Below are 18,317 nucleotides of genomic sequence, written 5' to 3'. Positions count from 1 at the left end.
CAATGGTTTTCTTTGATCTTATTAGCAAAAGCTGCCAATATGTTTTCAGGTTTTGTTCGGCAATCTTTTTGACTGCAAACTATTGGTAGCCAAGGTTGTTGGGCTTCTCCACAACCTGCTGAATTCTGCATGGGGTGCCATCATTAGCATCCCTGGAGTTCAATCATTCCCATGCAGATTTCTAGAGGATTGGAGGTCGCCAGGACTGAGTTTGTGAAATAGTGGCTTGCCCAAGGGCAAACAGTGAGTCCATCCTTGAACTGAGATTTCAACCCCATCAAGGCCCAGAGCAGAACATCTTGTTAGGGGAGTCGAGGAGGCACAAGAGGTGGGAGTGCTGAGTCAGTGCTTTTAAAACTGTGCACGTTTGTGATCGCTTGTGTGCATTCATGGGTGGCTGACAGGATGATTGCCTAGCCAAGGCTGGATTTGTCACTCCCACAAGCAGACTAGAGGTCGCCCCAGGGCCCAGCCTTTAATTCCCCAGGGCCCTGTTTGTCCCCCTTTTCCCTTACCCCAGGGAAGTGCTCATGGGGTGTGGCCGCTTGCAGCACACGCGTGCAGTTTCCCTGTGCCGAGGAGCCCTGGAGGGAGGTCACTGGCTGCTGTCTTCAGCATTACAAAGCAGAGAAGCCGGTTTGGGCAGGGAACTTGTCCAATCCACAGCTGCAGACTGTGGGATTCTGGTTACTCATTACCTGCCAGGAGGTGGGAGAGGCCGCCTGGGCTTGCTGCCTATTGGGTACGAAGGTTGTGTTGCTTCTCTGTCGTCGGGAAGTTAGTCAGCAGTGTCCCGGGGGTGAGGCGCAGGGAGAGGGGGTTTGCCGAGCCCCCTGCGGAAGGGGGTGGGGTGGGGGCACACCGAGGAAACATGTGCACCTACCCCAAAGCAAGAAGCAGGGCAGACTCTCCGGAACAGCAGCCCCGCCTCCGGCTCCCTAGCTGGGAGTACGAGGACTACAACCCTGTCAGGAGAGGAGACGGTGCCAACAGGGTTGGGCAGAATGGCAGGGACCATGATTGGGACGACAAACGTAGAACCAAGGAGAGGTATGGCACCACTAGGCCAGTGGGCAGAGCCTGTGGTCACTTCAGGAAGGGAGATATCTGGTACAGAGACCATGAAATGGCCAGAGCCTGCAGGGACTGTGGGAAGGAAGGCAGACAAGATGTGGACCAGAGGGGGATGAGCAGGAACAACCTGTTTCTGAAGCATGAGACATTAGGCAGTGGTCTTCTGGAGGCAAGGGGCGACCACATGGATAATGAGAATGCCACCAGAGTAAACTACAGGAAGCATCGTGGCTGCTATCTGGATGCGGATTTCAGAGCCTCTAGGAATGAGGACAGCTGGGATATGAACCACTGGAGAGAAAGTGGAAATTATGGTGACTGTCGGAAGGAGGAAGATTGGTGCCCAGGTGGCCATAGCTTGGATGTGGAGTATAAGAAGGAAACTGACAGGTGTGTGGACCACAGCAGAACAGACGGGAAATATTGCGAGATGGTGGAAAGGCAGTATCCGCTGCGTGGAGGTTCCGGCAATGCCCTACATTTACAAGGGGCTCCTGAGAGCTACGTTGTGGATGTTGCCCAAGAAGATCCGGGGTCCTGGTCCTTGGGATGTGAGAGCAGTGGTCGGGGGCTGGAGCCTGGGTGCAAAAGGGCCAGGCCGCAGTACGTGGCAGGCGATGACTCCAGAGAGGCAGACACTGTGGCTGCCCAGTCCAGAGTACTGGGTCTGGCGGGTGGATGCCCACGGACACGTGCAGGGCGCTCAGACTGGAGCCTGGACTGGGAGGACAGAGCTGGCTGGGCAGGTGGCACAGAAGCCTGGCAGCGGAACAGCTGTTACCGGCGCACGGCTCCCAGCGCCTTGAGGCACCACATAAAAGGAAAACACGGTAGGTATGGGGAGAATTGTGGGAAGAAGACGGCATGTGTTTGGGTGCCCACACCTTCCCAGCCAGCTAGCCAGCCCTGACCCAGACACCTGTGCTTACCACAGCCCTGGAGAACACGGTCTCAGCTCTGTCATTCACCAGTGCTTTTATAAAGGTTAATTAACTGTTGCTTTCTCTAATTGACGTGGGGTTCTTCCTCCCTGGCCAGGCCTCCTCTGTGGCTCTGCCTTGTTTTCCCCAGTTGGGCTGGGCATGTGCAAACTAAAGCCCTTTGGCCAGGACTGTTTGTGTTGTTTGGTTAGTGCTGTCGGGTGTGTTCCTGCCCTGTCAGGGGGCTCTGGTGTGGGCCTGGCCTCCAAGAGAGTCAGGCTCTGAGCATAGGGCTGGATCCTGAGCACCTTTTTGAAGCTACCCTTTGCACCTCACCAGCAGCCAGTTATCCTGCAGCACAATGCGGTGTGGGGACCTCCTTGAGTTTTGCAATGCAACATTCTTATCGTGTCTCTGCAATCCTGGGGAAATGTGGACTCTCTCATAGTTAGCTTGGCTTCTCACTGCTGTGTGGCTGTTATTTGCACATCTGCTGGAGAGGTAGCTTAAAAGCTTGGCTTGCCCACTGCTGTGGGTTTGTTCTTTGCAGTGACTTGTACATCTGTGGTCTCATAGCAGCTCTAGCCATTTTGGTGTGATTAGTTTGGATTACTCATGATGATATGAAAGGGGTGCTGACTGGCACTGCAAGGTGCTTTCTGTTGGGATTTGCTCTGCTTGTCGAGCTATAGCAACACCATTCAGCTTTTGAAGAAGCCACCTCAGGTAAAACTAAGTTGATGGCATTTCTTTGTTCAGCAGCAGCAGGAGCCAACTCTGTCTCGTTCTTCAGCAGCTGTGCGGAAGGCTGTGTGTGTACTGAGTGTGATCAGTGAACGTTGTTATTGATCATACAGTGCCATCAGTAGTCATAGAATTTTGCAGAGTAGCTTCACCAAAGACAGGTCCTTACCCTCTGGGCTTGTGCACACCTTTGGCCCTCCCCAGTGGACTCCTTTTGGGCCATCAGAGCAGCCAGGCTTGGACTCAGGTATGAAGGCAGAGAGTTGGTGCACTGGAAAAGTGATGGGCCAGGCTTGGATGTGCTGCTGCTGCTGCTAAGTTTTTACTGCTCAGTGTTCCTGAAGCCCCCTCATCACTTGGATCCTAGACTAGAAAAAGTTGTCACGGATAATCTGTACTAAACACACACACACACACACACACTTCTGAGCCCAGATGTTCCAAATTTACCACCACAAAAGCGCTGAATTGTGCAACTGGTACACATTACGCACATTTGCTTATTAGGCCTACTTTTTAATACTTCTGCTAGGTATAGGGAGTGCTAAACAGTGATGAAGGACACCGAAGCCCCAGCTCCTGACTGCTTAATATTTTACTCAATCCTACCTTCCCCTGCCCAGGCACACAAAAGCCTCTTTTAGCAGCATTAAAGGCTAGAAATTTGCCTTAACAACAATTTTAAATGGAAAGTGGAAATCCACTTGGGGATGTTGAATGTTGCGACCAAACAGAATTCTGCGCTTGCAAGTGCAGTTGCAGAATAAGCACAGATGTGGCTATCCTGGAGGACCTTCAGAAGAATAAAGCCAATGGCTGTGGCAGGGGAGAGGGGGCTGCAAATGGAGCAAGCTGGGTGGCTCGTGGTGAGCTCAACAGATATAGGATCCTCAGTACCCAGCACAGAGGAAGACCATCTCTGCACTGAGGAGATTCTGCATATGGTTGGTGCAACAATATGAGATGCTTGGATATGTTGCAGAGTCTGTAGTGCAGACCTGCCATAGGGACCTTTGAGCTGGATCCCAATGAGCCACATGGACTTTGGCTCCTGGCATTCTTCAAGGATAGACAAAACCTCAGGAAACAAGTACACCTGCAAGAAATACAGCAGTGTTAGCCAGAGCTGTGCCAATAAGAAAGCCAAAGAATCAGGCCTGGAGAATTAAGGCGTAAGCAGATCTTTTTCCCCCTGTCTACTCCGCCTTCCAGGTCTGACATTGGACAAATATGCAGGAGGCCAAAACTACTGCTCCTATTCCTGAAACTCTATGGTCTGATTCACACTTTATTCAGAAGACAAATTTCCCACTCGTGTTTCCTGGTGAATGCTGTGTCTGTAAACACAGAGCTTGGGTAGCTATGATTGGCCATGGCTTCCTGGTTCATGTTTAGACATTGGCCTTGCCTTCAGATGTTCTGTACTTTCTCTGAAAGACACACAGTGGACAAATGGCAAACATATCTGCTATATAAAGTGGCTAACCATTTGCTTTTCTCCCACAAGAACACAACCTGAATTGGAACGCCAAGATTTGTAGAGCCTGTGAAACTGATGGTGTGACAGTCCCCATTCATCTTTAAGGGATGCTGTCAGGTTATTCAATAAAAATATGTTAAGTGCCTTTGTTGCTAATCATTTCACTGCTTATCAGCACAATTAAAGAGGTGTGAGCATGTTACAAAAGTCTGCTCAGGTTGCAGGGCTGATAAGTCTTGCTGAAATTATGCTGAGCCTTGATTGTGAAACTGAGGGTGCATACAAACATACATAATTTGTGAGCAGTGGGGCTACTTACTGCATTTTGTTCAAATGTACAGTTTTCTCTCTAGGAATTGAGCTTGGTGTGTCTGCAGCAAGAGCTGACTGTGCACACTGCTGATTGGCTGGAACTTGTGACATCACAAGCCCAACCTTCTCCCAGTTCTCCTCCTGGAGCAGTTTTTCAATTTTTAAAAAATGTGTTTTTAAAAAGTTTTTTTAATGGAGACAAATATAAATTGAATAAATGTACATATGCCGCTTAAAAATAAAATAAAATGGAGGCATACAGCCCACTTGAAACATGAGGAGAGCTGCCAGACAGATGATCTGTATGTCTGTCAATTGCATAGGGCAGGGGAAGGCAGCCTGGTGCCCTCCAGATGTTTTGTGCTACAGTTCCCATAATACCTGGCCGTTGACCATTCTGGCTGGGGCTTATGGGAGCTGTTGTTCAACATCTGCAGGATGCCACATTGCCTACCCCTGGCATAGCAAATGCAGGGAGAAAGCCAGGCTTGATCTGGTGAAGAAACACCCATGCCAAGTGTTTTTAGGGTACATTTCTGCACTCCCCCCAAAAGCCAAGCACGAGGGGGCTCTCCTCTCATGCTTGGAAGACTGCCCTATGTTGTACTGTTCCATGCCAGCTTGCTTAGCAAGTAACTCCTTAGAAGAATGGGTACATCTTGTTTCTTTACTGTCCATGACAGAAAGGGAGTCACGAGAACCACTTGCACATTGTAGGCTGGATGGTGGCATCAGCTTTTGCTTCTGGCCACACAAAGGCTAAGGCCAGGTCTGCTACTGAGATCTTCCATGTCTCCCATTTTGCTTACTGTGAGCCAACATACACTCAGCACTTGAGGTGACACAACCACAACCATGTTGGGTCGGACAGAGTGCAACCTGGAGTCAGTGAACTGAACCTGGGGCTGTTCCCACCACAGCTAGGGCTTTATTCTGAAACAGGGGAGCAGTGGCACTTTCCTCCTTCTGTAGGATGGTTTCAGACTAGCACGTCCCATTGTGAGAAGCAGGGTCACTTTGGCTAGCCTTTCCTTCAGGCTCTTGCCTGCCATGTTTCACTGCAACCTGCAGAGTTATCTTGATTTTCTTTCATCAAACAACCTGGTATCTGCAGCCTAAAGTGCTTTTCTTGCCCTTCAAATGTTTGCAGTTGCCAAGGGTTTGGTCACACCTTCATCACCTAAGGAAAAATGCAGGAACCTTTTCCCCCTGTGAGCAAATGGGTGTAACCCTTATCAATTCTCTGCTAGACTAGCTAGTGGAAGGTGGTGTTTTTAATCATTTCTCAAACCAAAGTTTAATCCTCCCTTATCTGTCTGTCCATCTGCCACTGTGCTGTTTATATCTTTCTGTCACACTTTAGTGGTCCAAAGCAGCTACAGAAAGTCCAGAGTGGTTAATGAACCTTCAATTGTATAGCTAAATTCTCCCTATTTCCAGAAGTCAGTATTAGTGTTTAGTTTCCTTTGAATGAATCCACTGGAGACTTACAGTGCAATCTTGTACATGTCTACTCAGAAGTAAGCCCCATTACGTTCAATAGGACTTACTTCCAGGTAAGTATATAGGATTACAGCCTTATGCTGTTTTTGTGATCTGGATTCTAGACTAGAAAAGAAAAAGCAGAGCTAGCTGTTATCAGGGTGATGGATAATAAACACTAAGAGAAAAAAAAAACCAAATTCTGAGCCAATACAGTCAGGGCCAGAAATATTGGAACAAGGATAACTGTTTTGGCAGTTGGCCTCTGTACACCACCCCATTGAAGTTGAAAGGAAACACACCCAAATGGGAGCGGTCAGGACTTCCAGCTGTAATTCAGGGGGTTTGAGAAAAGTGGGGCACTAACCATTCAGGAAGTACAGCCAGTGGCATACACACACACCCATTGTTGGTGGCTCATAAGTAATGGAATGAATGGCTGACAGGCAGCTACATGGCCAGGTGTGGCCTGTTTCCTGGGTACCCCATGACCAATCAAGCAGATAAAAGGCCTGGAGGTGGTCCTGAGTGTTACATTTGCATTTGGTAGCTGTTCACTGGAACTCCCAACATGAGGTTCAGAGAGATGTCAACATCTACAGTCAAGAGACTGCTTTATGAATGTAAATACAGAGGCTTCACAACAAGGTGCAAACCACTGGTAACGCTCAAGAACAGAAAGGCCAGATTAGGCTTTGCCGGCAAACACCTAAAAAGGCCTGCCCAGTTCTGGAATAAGATTCTTTGGACTGATGAAACCAAGATTAACCTGTACCAGAATGATGGGAAGAGAAAAGTATGGAGAAGGAAAGGAACAGCTCATGATCCAAAGCATACCACATCATCTGTCAAACGTGGTGGAGGCAGCATTATGGCATGGGCATGTATGGCTGCCAATGGAACCGGGTCACTGGTGTTTATTGATGACCTGACTGCTGATCAAAGCAGCAGGATGAATTCTGAAGTGTATAGGGCTATACTTTCTGCTCAGATTCAGCCGAATGCTGCCAGACTGATAGGATGCCGCTTCATATTGCAGATGGGTAATGACCCAAAACATACAGCAAAAGCTACCCAAGAGTTTCTGAAGGCAAAGAAGTGGGATGTTCTTCAATGGCCAAGTCAGTCACCTGATCTCAACCCAATAGAGCATGCTTTCCACTTACTGAAGACAAGACTGAAGGCAGGAAGACCCACAAACAAGCAGCAGCTGAAGGCAGCTGCAGTAAAGGCCTGGCAAAGCACCTCGAGGGAGGAAACTCAGCATTTGGTCATGTCCATGGGTTCCAGACTTCAGGCAGTCATCGACTGCAAAGGATTTCCATCCAGGAATTAAAGGCAGTCCTTCAGTTTGAAATGATGTTGATTTGTTCCATTACTTATGAGCCACCAACGATGGGTGTGCGTGTATGCCACTGGCTGTACTTCCTGAATGGTTAGTGCCCCACTTTTGTCAAACCCCTAGAATTACAGCTGAAAGTCCTGACTTCGCTCCCATCTGGGTGTGTTTCCTTTCAAATTCAATGTGGTGGTGTATGGAGGCCAACTGCCAAAACAGTTATCCTTGTTCCAATATTTCTGGCCCTGACTGTATATCGCTTACTCAGCACCGCAGAAATGCTGAACTGTGCAACTTCTACAAATTATGCAAATTAAGCTACTTTGTGTATTAGGCCTACTTTCTAATACTTCTACTAGTCATGGGGAGTTCTAACTAGCTATGAAGGACACTGAAGTCCCAGCTCCTGACTGCTTACAATTTTACTTAGCCCTGCCTCTCCCTGCCCAGGTCCATGAAAAGCTCTTTTAGCTGCCTTAGGGGCTAGAAACTTGCCTTTTAAAAAGCAATTTAAAAGTTAGATGCAGATCATCTTTATACAAGCAGAGCTTTTGTAAATATACAAGCCGAATTCTAAAAACAGGCAGTCCAAATATTCATTCTGCATCAGCCTTTAAGAACAAATGTATGGACATTTGCAGCTCCCCTGGCTGTTTCCATACAGCTAAATCCCAGCTCTGTCTGCCTTTAGCCCTATTCAGGCATGATGCCTTAGTAGGATATACGTGCATGAATAAGAGGGAGGAGGCTGTGCATACCACCCCCACCCCCAGTGTCCCTGACCTCCCCATGTTGAATGGGCAAGTCTGTATAGGGCCCCGACTCTTGTTTGCTTGTGTGCAAGTAGAAATGTCTGTGCAGCCAGGAACCCTGCTTTATCAGGGTTCCTGATTGTGCGAAGGGTTCAACACGGGCAGGTTGAAGTCACTGGGGGGGGGTGGGGGGCTGACGCACACAAGGATGTTGGAAGAAGGACCACCACACAGTCACATCCTTATTCATGTACATATACCCTGTTCAGGCATAACGCACATACTGCCTCCCACAAATTCAGACATTGGTCCTCCTATTGTCAGAAGGGTCACTCCTTCCGAAGTTTGGAGAGAGAGAATTCCAGCCATCAGGGAATATTCTTTTACTGACGAGCCATTCATCAAAACAATATCAGTGTAATTGTTTAGGGCTTCCTCTTGTCATATTTGTTTGTCTGGATGAGTTTCAGTCGATGTCACCTGAGGATGTGGACATAGCCCATGAATAGATGTGATGTACCGTGTATGTGCAAAAGCTGGTTTGAAACTCAACATTAAAAAAACGAAGATCATGGCATCTGGCCCTATCACTTCCTGGCATATTGAAGGGGAAGAAATGGAAGCAGTGACAGATTTTACTTTCTTGGGCTCCAAGATCACCGCAGACGGTGACTGTAGCCATGAAATTAAAAGACGCTTGCTCCTTGGGAGGAAAGCTCTGGCAAACCTAGACAGCATAGTAAGAAGCAGAGACATCACCTTGCCGACAAAGGTCCGTCTAATCAAAGCTATGGTTTTCCCAGTAGTAATGTATGGCTGTGAGAGCTGGACTATCAGGAAGGCTGAGCGCCGAAGAATTGATGCTTTCGAACTGTGGTGCTGGAGAAGACTCTTACGAGTCCCCTGGACTGCAAGGAGGTCAAATCAGTCCATCCTAAAGGAAATCAACCCTGAGTGCTCATTGGAAGGACAGATAATGAAGCTGAAGCTCCAATATTTTGGCCACCTAATGCGAAGAGAAAACTCACTGGAAAAGACCCTGATGCTGGGAAAGACTGAAGGCAAAAGGAAAAGGGGACGGCAGAGGATGAGATGGCTAGATAGCATCACGGATGCAATGAATATGAACTTGAGCATGCTCCGGGAGAGAGCGCAGGACAGGAAGGCCTGGCGTGCTATGGTCCATGGGGTCACGAAGAGTCGGACACGACTGAACGACTGAACAACAACAACCGTGTATGTGCTTGACCCTTGCCAGTTTGGGCTAGTTTGGCCCAGCTGGAGGAAAAAACTGGCTAAGCTAGCAGTAAATACCTTCCTTTGGGAGGAGGTGATTCATGTAGGTGTTGAAAAACTTGGGGGACAAGATCAAATCCTGCTGTATCCCCCACAGGATCAACTCCCATGGGGCAGATGAGCAATCTTCCAGTACTGCCACCTGGAACTGTTTTTTAAAAAACTGATTGGACTACTGGGTCCTGAATAACTACCGGCCAATTTCAGATTTGCCATTGGCAAATTTCCTGCCACGGCAAAGTTACAACAATGGCTCTCCTAGGAAGTGGAAAGGCTGGCTTGCAGTAGTGACACCCACATTGTGGACTGTGACTCCCTCTTCCTAGTGGAATTCATAAGGTTAGCTCTGTTGTAGCTGTTGGGGAGAAACTGTAGACATCTCTATTCCAGCAAGCATTTGTGGGATGAAATATTGCTGATTTTAAACGTCTGTGTTAGCTGTTGCTCAATAACATTTATAGTTGGTTCTCGTCTTTGTTATTTTATGCTTTAAGGCGATGAATTTTATTGCATGTTATGGATTGGTTCCATTTCTAATATGCTGTAATCCAGCAGAAGGTCTCTTTGGAGGCAGGTGATGGAACATAAATCCTAAAATAACACTAAATATCAAATCCTCTAACAAACCATCAAGTAAGATGTTTAAAATTCAAGATCTGTTAAGGCCATATTGAAATTCAGTCAGAAACTATCCATAAGCCTGGCTGATGTGCCTGCCTTCTTCCTTAATTGTTGTAATGTTGAGCTCAGACATGCTGGTTTGCGGAGACAGTTGCACCACTGTGGCATGAGGATCATAAAGGACCCGCCTTGGAGAGCTCCTTTAGAGTTCTGACTGAAACCTGGAGCAGATTCACGACTCCACTGACATCAGAGCCACCAGCCTGTGCTGCTAGCACAGGGTGTTTTGTCATGCACTTTGCATTCAAGGACTTTTTACAGGCGGGCCCAGCAGACTTTAGGGGATGTGTCTCCCTTACGAAACCTCTCATCTTCTGAGACCATCCAATGTCAGTGCGGCAGTGAATCCACTCCAGATTTCAGTCAGAACTCTAAAGGAGCTGCCCAAGGTGCTTGGACAGCTCCTTTAGGGTTCCGACTGAAACCCCGAGCAGATTCACTGCCCCACTGACATGGGAGCCACCAGTCTCCACTGTGTACAAGCTCCTCCCACTGCCAGCTCTGGCCCCACCCACTGCTGGGATGCAGCCCCCAATAGGTTTCCACCAAGGGATGGTAGCCACTGACATGAAAAAAAGGTTCCCCACCCCTGAACGTGGATCCTTATGTGGCCGAAACAACACCAGCCACACACAATAGGGAGGTATCAGCGGGCTTGGGGAACCCCAAAGTTTTCAAAAATTCAAAAATAATTTGTGGGGAACCCTAAGGGGATGGGACCCAAAACCTCTCAGTGAGGATTGGGCATGCTCAGCAGGCATGGAATGCCCACTGTTGCAGAGAGGAAATGGGCGTGGGGGAGAGTAGAACAGAACCTCCCCTGCCCTGATGTCCTCCAGGTATTTTGGACTGCATTGCCCATCACCCTTGACAATTGACCATGCTGGCTGGGGCTGATGGGAGTCTTAGTCTAAAACATCTGGAGGACACTAGTTTGGGGAAGGTTAAGAGTATCCTGGAAAAGGGCATAGTGGGTTGGCTGGAACCCTGAATCAGAACAACCCACACTGCAGTATTTTACCGGAAACTCGGTTGTGTCCTTATGAATTAACACCAGTCTTTGAGGCCAGAGGTCCCTGAGTCAGAGGTTGGGGTGCTAGTTTTGCCAGTTTTTCACTTGGATGGTTCTTCTGGTTGCCTCCCACAGCAGTGAATCTCCTTCTTCCCCGTATCCTTTGGCCCGCCCACCCCCCACCCCCTGGCTAGTGCTTTGTCTTCCCATTTTCTCCAGTGCTGATAGGCAAAGAGCAATGAAGTCTGAAACAGAAACCTGCTTTCAGCTGGAAATGGAGGCAGCTGGTGTGTCACCCCAATGGAATGTCCTCTGGGTCGAAGTTCCGTGCGTATGCGGGGCAGAAGCCCTGGGAATTCCTTTCTGCAGGGGCAGCAGTTACTCTGCCGGGCTGCTTGTTTCTGGTTACTTGCGCATCGCACGGCCTTGAGTGCACATTCCAGCATGGGCCGCACCTTCTTGGCCTGGATTTCACACACACCATGCACCTGCTGTTGGATGCTCTAGAAGAGGAGGTGTGTGCAAAGAGGAGGCGGACAGCAATCCATTGCTGGGAAAGCAAAACAGTGGGCTGCTTCCGCTTGGGCCTCTCAGGAGGCCCGTTTAGCTCCCCAAGTTGGGGCCTGGGCAAGGAGATTCAGCCAGCCTTTCGTTCAGAAGCTAGAATCTCTTTCATAGGCTCTTCCAGTAAAGATGTTCCACACCAGTCTAGGGTGGGATTCAATAACAGAAACTGTTGCCTGCCCAGAACCTCACTGCAGGAGGCTTTTCATGAGGGTGCACCCTGAGTCTGCGCTGCAGCCGTCCCCTGTGGTTGCTGGCAAGGTACCTGAGCCATCCAGGCTGCATAACAAGCATATACTGTGCAGGGATGGATAAAGCTGCACCTGTAGTATTTCTGTCCATTACATAGCTGTTGAAGGAACAGTGCTTCTGTCAGAAACAGATGGCAGCCAGGATCTCCGTTTCCCATATGCTGAACAGGGTAATTCTCTGTTATAAATATCCCAGCATATTTAAGCTTAACGTTCTTACTGCCAGTAACTAAGCCTTGTTGTTGTTGTTGTTCAGTCGTTCAGTCGTGTCCGACTCTTCGTGACCCCATGGACCATAGCATGCCAGGCCTTCCTGTCCTGCGCTCTCTCCCGGAGTGTGCTCAAGTTCATATTCATTGCATCAGTGATGCTATCTAGCCATCTCATCCTCTGCCGTCCCCTTCTCCTTTTGCCTTCAGTCTTTCCCAGCATCAGGGTCTTTTCCAGAGAGTTTTCTCTTCGCATTAGGTGGCCAAAATATTTGAGCTTCAACTTCAGTATCTGCCCTTCCAATGAGCAGTCAGGGTTGATTTCCTTTAGGATGGACTGATTTGACCTCCTTGCAGTCCAGGGGACTCGTAAGAGTCTTCTCCAGCACCACAGTTCGAACGCATCAATTCTTCGGCGCTCAGCCTTCCTTAGAGTCCAGCTCTCACAGCCATACATTACTACTGGGAAAACCATAGCTTTGATTAGACGGACCTTTGTCGGCAAGGTGATGTCTCTGCTTCTTACTATGCTGTCTAGGTTGGCCATAGCTTTCCTCCCAAGGAGCAAGCGTCTTTTAATTTCATGGCTACAGTCACCGTCTGCGGTGATCTTGGAGCCCAAGAAAGTAAAATCTGTCACTGCTTCCATTTCTTCCCCTTCTATATGCCAGGAAGTGATGGGGCCAGATGCCATGATCTTAGTTTTTTTAATGTTGAGTTTCAAACCAGCTTTTGCACTCTCCTCTTTCACCCTCAACAAGAGGCTCTTGAGATCCTCTTCGCTTTCTGCCATTAGGGTGGTATCGTCTGCATATCGGAGGTTGTTGATAATTCTCCCAGCAATCTTAATTCCGACCTCTGATTCATCCAACCCGGCATTTCTCATGATGTACTCTGCATATAAGTTAAATAAGCAGGGTGACAATATGCAGCCTTGTCGTACTCCTTTCCCAATTTTGAACCAATCGGTTGTTCCATGTCTGGTTCTTACTGTTGCTTCTTGACCCTCGTACAGGTTTCTCAGGAGACAGGTAAGGTGGTCTGGTACTCCCATCACTTTAAGAATTTGCCACAGTTTGTTGTGATCCACACAATCAAATGCTTTAGCGTAGTCAATGAAGCAGAAATAGACGTTTTTCTGGAATTCTCTTGCTTTCTCCATGATGCAGCGAATGTTGGCGATTTGATCTCTAGTTCCTCTGCCTCTTCTAAACCCAGCTTGTACTTCCGGTAGTTCTCGGTTCGCATACTGCTGAAGCCTAGCTTGTAGGATTTTGAGCATCACCTTGCTGGCATGTGAAATGAGTGCAATTGTGCGGTAGTTTGAACACTCTTTGGCGTTGCCCTTCTTTGGAATTGGAATGTAAACTGACCTTTTCCAGTCTTGCGGCCATTGTTGAGTGTGCCAAATTTGTTGGCATATTGAATGCAGCACTTTAACAGCATCATCTTTTAGGATTTTAAATAGCTCAGCTGGAATACTGTCATCTCCGCTAGCTTTGTTGTTACTAATGCTTCCTAAGGCCTACTTGACTTCACTCTCTAGGATGTCCGGCTCAAGTTCAGTGACCGCACTATCATGGCTATCAGGGACATTAAGATCTTTCCTGTATAGTTCTTCTGTGTATTCTTGCCACCTCTTCTTAATCTAGTCTGCTTCTGTTAGGTCCCTGCCTTCTTTGTCCTTTATCATGCGCGTCTTTGCACAAAACGTTCCCTTGAGATCTCCAATTTTCTTGAAGAGATCTCTAGTCTTTCCCATTCTGTTGTTTTCCTCGATTTCTTTGCATTGTTCGTTTAAGAAGGCCTTCCTGTCTCTCCTTGCTATTCTCTGGAACTCTGCATTCAGTTGGCTATATCTTCCCCTTTCTCCCTTGCTTTTCGCTTCCCTTCTTTCTTCAGCTACTTGTAAAGCTTCATCAGACAGCCACTTGGCTTTCTTGCATTTCTTTTTCTTTGGGATGGATTTCGTTGCTTCCTCCTGAACAAAACTAAGACTTAGGAGAGGCATTTCATCCTTTTAGAACGAAGGAAAAACGGCAACAAAGCTGGGAAACCACCGAACAATTGGTGGTTGGGGGAAGGGCCATGTCCTTCTGGGGAAACCCAGAGAGCTAGACCGGGACCATCGGAGGGCTGGATTTGGCCCCTAGGCCTAAGGTTCTGCACCCCTGCCTTATGGCTGCAGGCTGGGGCTGGTGGGAGATGCAAGATTTGGTGTGGGGACCAAAGTGAACATTGGAAGCTGCCCTCAGGCAGGATCCTTTCTCAGCCTTAACTGGAAATGCTGAGGATGGAAGCTGGCACCTTCTGCATACAAAGCATGCGTCCTACCACCGAGCTAGACACTACATGATGAATAGTCACTGAGTGAAGAATATGCCTTTGTGCGGTCACCCTTAGAGAGGAGTAAAAAGTGGCGCTACTAAACCCTCAGTGCCTTGTGGGTCCTGCCCTTCACAGTGGCCTTCTTCCAGCCCTTTTTTCTTATTGTCATAGAATGACGCATGAGCCTTGCAGAGTGCCTTGTTGCGCACAGCAAGCTCTTGGCTGAAAGGGCACACGCGTGTGTTGTTGTGTGTGTGTCGCTGCCAAGAGCGTTGGTCACTGGCAGTGGGAGTGAGACTGAAAATGCATGCCGGTCAGCTTCCAGACGTGGGAGACAACAGCAGAGACTGAGTGATAGGCCTGCCTCATCAAAATTCAGCCCACATCGGCAGAATAGTGAGATCTGGCACCCAAAGAAACAAACCGGCTATTGTACCAGCCATATGAGGCTGCTTTTATTTTTCCACTTGGCTCTTGGAAATAATCGTCGATGTTGTAAAGCCCAGTTAATAAGTTAGGCAATAGAGCATCTTGATTTCATATGAACAAAGCTACAGAATCACTCTGCATTTCTGCAAAAAGTAAATAAAGACATCTGAGGAGACTGTTCAGAAACAACAGCTTTGTAGGTGATGTTGGCAAAAACAGAGACTTAATTAGTGACGAGGGACAGTTTGTTTTGGTGTATGCCGTTTTAGTGGTATAAGAAATACAATAAAAATATGTGTGAGAGAAATGCATCCTATCAGCATGCCTGGAACTCTCCTGCTCGCTGCGGTGCTGTGAGCCACTTCTGTTGCTGAGATGTTACACAAGTGCATCTATCCAGGGGTGGGGATCATGGGAACAAGCCTCTGCAAGGAATGCTGCGGAGGGAGGAGGCGTTTTCCCTTTAAAAGAGCAAATGCCTGAGAAACGCCGGGGCTGGCGGGTTAGCGGGGCCGCAGGAATCCGCCTGTGAACCTGAGCCAGGGGGGTGGCCTGACTTAGACAGATGCAGGTGGGACAGAAAACCAGGAGCCCGCTCTGCTGCCCGAACTCCCGTGAGCCATCCCGGATTGGGCGGCAACTCTCCGTGCCGCTTAGGTTCCGTGGGAAGAGAGCTGGGCCGTGTCGCCCCTGCAGGGCAGCCTGGCCCTTGTGCCCGAGTTTTGGCGGTGATTGCCTGGGTGGGCAGAGCTGGCCCGGGGTGAGGGAGGCGCCGGTGGGCGGCGCTGTCTGGCTGCTGCGAGAGCCTCCTGCGTCGCATTTTGCTCTGGCGTGCGATCCCAGGCGCGCTGAGGTGGGCGAGGCTTTGCCAGGCAAGTAGGACCTGGCCCCCCCGAGCCCCCTGCTGCTGTCCGTGCCCCCGTGCAATTCGCAGCCCAGCAGTTCAGCAAATTGGCCGCCTGTCAACTTCGCCTGTTTGCCAGTCAAGCATCTGCAGCAGCCTTCCCAGCTCAACTAGAAAGGGAGGCGGCTTTGGAGACTCGCGCGGGCGGGGGTCTCTTCTTCCTCCTCCTCTCCGGATTTCCAACTCCGGGCTTTGGTTGTGCCCGGCCCTGGGTGGCCGCTCCCTCCCTGGGCCATTGAGATGCTAATACCCCGAGAGCTTGCTCGGGCTGAGGTTCAGCTTTGTCCGTCTGCCCCCCGATTTCTTACCGGACGGCCCCCAGTTGGACCAGCAGGTGGGGACGGCTCCTGGGCTCCGCTTGGTGAGGACCTTGGGGAGAGGCTGGCGGGCAGGGATCTAGCGGGGTGAGGGCTGGATTGACTTGGGGCCCCTCTCGATCTCTGCTCTTTCCCTGCACCCCGCCGGGCCTGTGCAAGACCCGATCTGCTGCCGCCGCCGGGTCCACCACCCCTTCCGCAGCCTGCACCTGCCCGGGACTCATTTTGCGCAAAGCCACGCCTCCTCTTCCCCCCCGCTCGCCTGCCGCCGCGGGGAGGGAAGTTGTAGCCGGCCTTGTCCAATGGAAAGCTCCTCGGGTTTGCTGCGAGGATCCGTTCGAGGGCAAGGCGGTGCTGGGGGGGCAGCGGCCGAAAAGACGGAGAGATTGTGGAGGCAAGGTTGTCGCTTGTATTTTCTTTGCTACACCGTGTAAGCGCTTTCTTTTGTCCAACAGAAAGATGGTCCAATAGATCATCCAGCCTTCCCCAACCTGGTCCCCTGCAGATGGTTGTTCTGCAACTCCCATCATTCCCAGCCAGCGCAGTCCAACACATTTTCCAAACCACTCTTCCGAAATTTAAGATCTTGCATAAGCAAGGTCACTTAACTCTGATTACACCTTAGCTTGCACGTCTCTCCCTAGCCCGTTTCTTTGCACTTCTGCTGCCGGGGCTGGGATTGTATTGTGGTTGAGTTCACTGGTGCAAAAGGAGATGCCCTTATGCTGCGTTATGTCCACACAGTCCCATTCTCTCACGTTTCCTAGACAACTGAGTTGATTTGGTTCTTGGCATGTGGCTGGCATAGTAAACAATAGTAGTCTAACTGGATCAAACTAATGACTCATCCCGTTCAACTGCTTGTTTCCAGCAGTTGCAGGTAATGACTCAGTTGCTTCAAAGAACTTGATTGCAGCATATAGTACTACCAGAGTACATGACTGCTAAGATTTGACAAGTTAAAGGCTTAGGGACGCTGTGAAGAAGGATGCATTGAACATCCTTACTAATAGCTCCTGATGCTTTTACATTTCCATTAACTTGCTTAGATCATTTTTAACTCATTTTTTCTACTGTTACTATTGGTCATTGCTGGTAGCAGGGAATTCAGCTGTGTCTGAGGGAGAATATATCCATTTTTATTTATTAATTACAGTATTATATAGTTCTAGAGTTATATGAAATGATAAATAAAAGTGCAATCTTATGCATGTTTAGACAGAAAAACGTCCTACAACTCCCAGCATTCCTTAGCAAGCCATGGTGGCTGGCTCGGAGATGCTAAGACTTGTAGGACCTTTTTTCTCATTCTAAATAAACGTAGGATAGCACCTTAATTGTTCACTGTTATATTTTACCAGGTTGCTCATGACTTCAAGGCAGTTTCATTGTTGTAAGTGGAAAGGCTTAAAAATGAAACAGACTCTCCTGACTTTAAGTACTTCAAAATAAAATCTTATTCTCTTGGTCCTTTCTTTTTGAAACTGAGAGTACAATCCTGTACATGCTTCCTTGGGAGTAACTCCCACTGAACTCAGTGGACCTTACATCTGAGTTAAACATGCGTGGGATTGGACTACAAGGAATCCTAATCTTCCCCCCCCCTTCCTTTTTTGTGTGACAAATACTGTATACCTATGATTATTGCTGTTTTATGTACGGTGGGATTAATTAACTCAGTCCAGTACTGCTTGACTCATAGACTCAGTCCACCCAGAAGATTTGGGGAGTGATTGGAGGGTCATTTCATATATTTTTTTTTGCATGTACCTCTATTTTCCAGAGGGGTAGCCGTGTTAGTCTGCTGCAGCAAAAATAACAGAGAATCTTGAGGTACCTTAAAGGCTAACACGTTTTTTTTATGGCATACACTTTTGTGGACTGCTGTCTCCAAAGCCTATGCCATAAAAATGTGTTAGTCCTTGAGGTGCCTCAAGACTCTTTCATGTCCTTATATAATGCATGCTAAATAAGAAATGGGCAGTGCCTAAAACCGTGTGTTTTGAAATGTGTTGGTTACACAGGGAGCTCCTGGTCGGCCATGACTCCCCGTGGCCCAGCCCCATAATGGGAGATTTGTGCCTTCCACAGGTGTCTTCTCAAAGCCACCCTGGTCTCTGGCATCCACTGTCCTTTGCCTATTCTAGAAGGGGAGCAGTTCTCCCCCCTCTCCTTCTCAGTTACTTGCTACTGCTCACATAGTCATCACTGGTTGAAAACCAC

General features: G+C 48.7%; 1 protein-coding gene across 2 annotated transcripts in view; it reads left to right on the top strand.

Annotated features, from left to right (window-relative positions):
- The window catches only part of DNMBP (dynamin binding protein), a 54,535-nt gene that overhangs the window by 24,506 nt on the left and 11,712 nt on the right, over positions 1 to 18,317 (top strand). Inside the window, exon 5 of one of the 2 annotated variants that reach the window (XM_084846663.1) lies at positions 1,602 to 1,904. The exons of the other annotated variant lie outside the window; for it this stretch is intronic. Coding sequence (XP_084702789.1) covers positions 1,602 to 1,904 — 303 coding nt within the window. The remainder of the gene's footprint in view (positions 1 to 1,601; positions 1,905 to 18,317) is intronic. 2 annotated transcript variants of the gene reach the window in all.

Source organism: Heloderma suspectum, chromosome 3 (genome assembly GCF_057233095.1).
Source record: "Heloderma suspectum isolate Gila_16-S chromosome 3, 16-S_ref, whole genome shotgun sequence".
NCBI classification, from domain to species: Eukaryota; Metazoa; Chordata; class Lepidosauria; order Squamata; family Helodermatidae; genus Heloderma; species Heloderma suspectum.
This window is presented reverse-complemented; position numbering and strand designations above follow the sequence as displayed.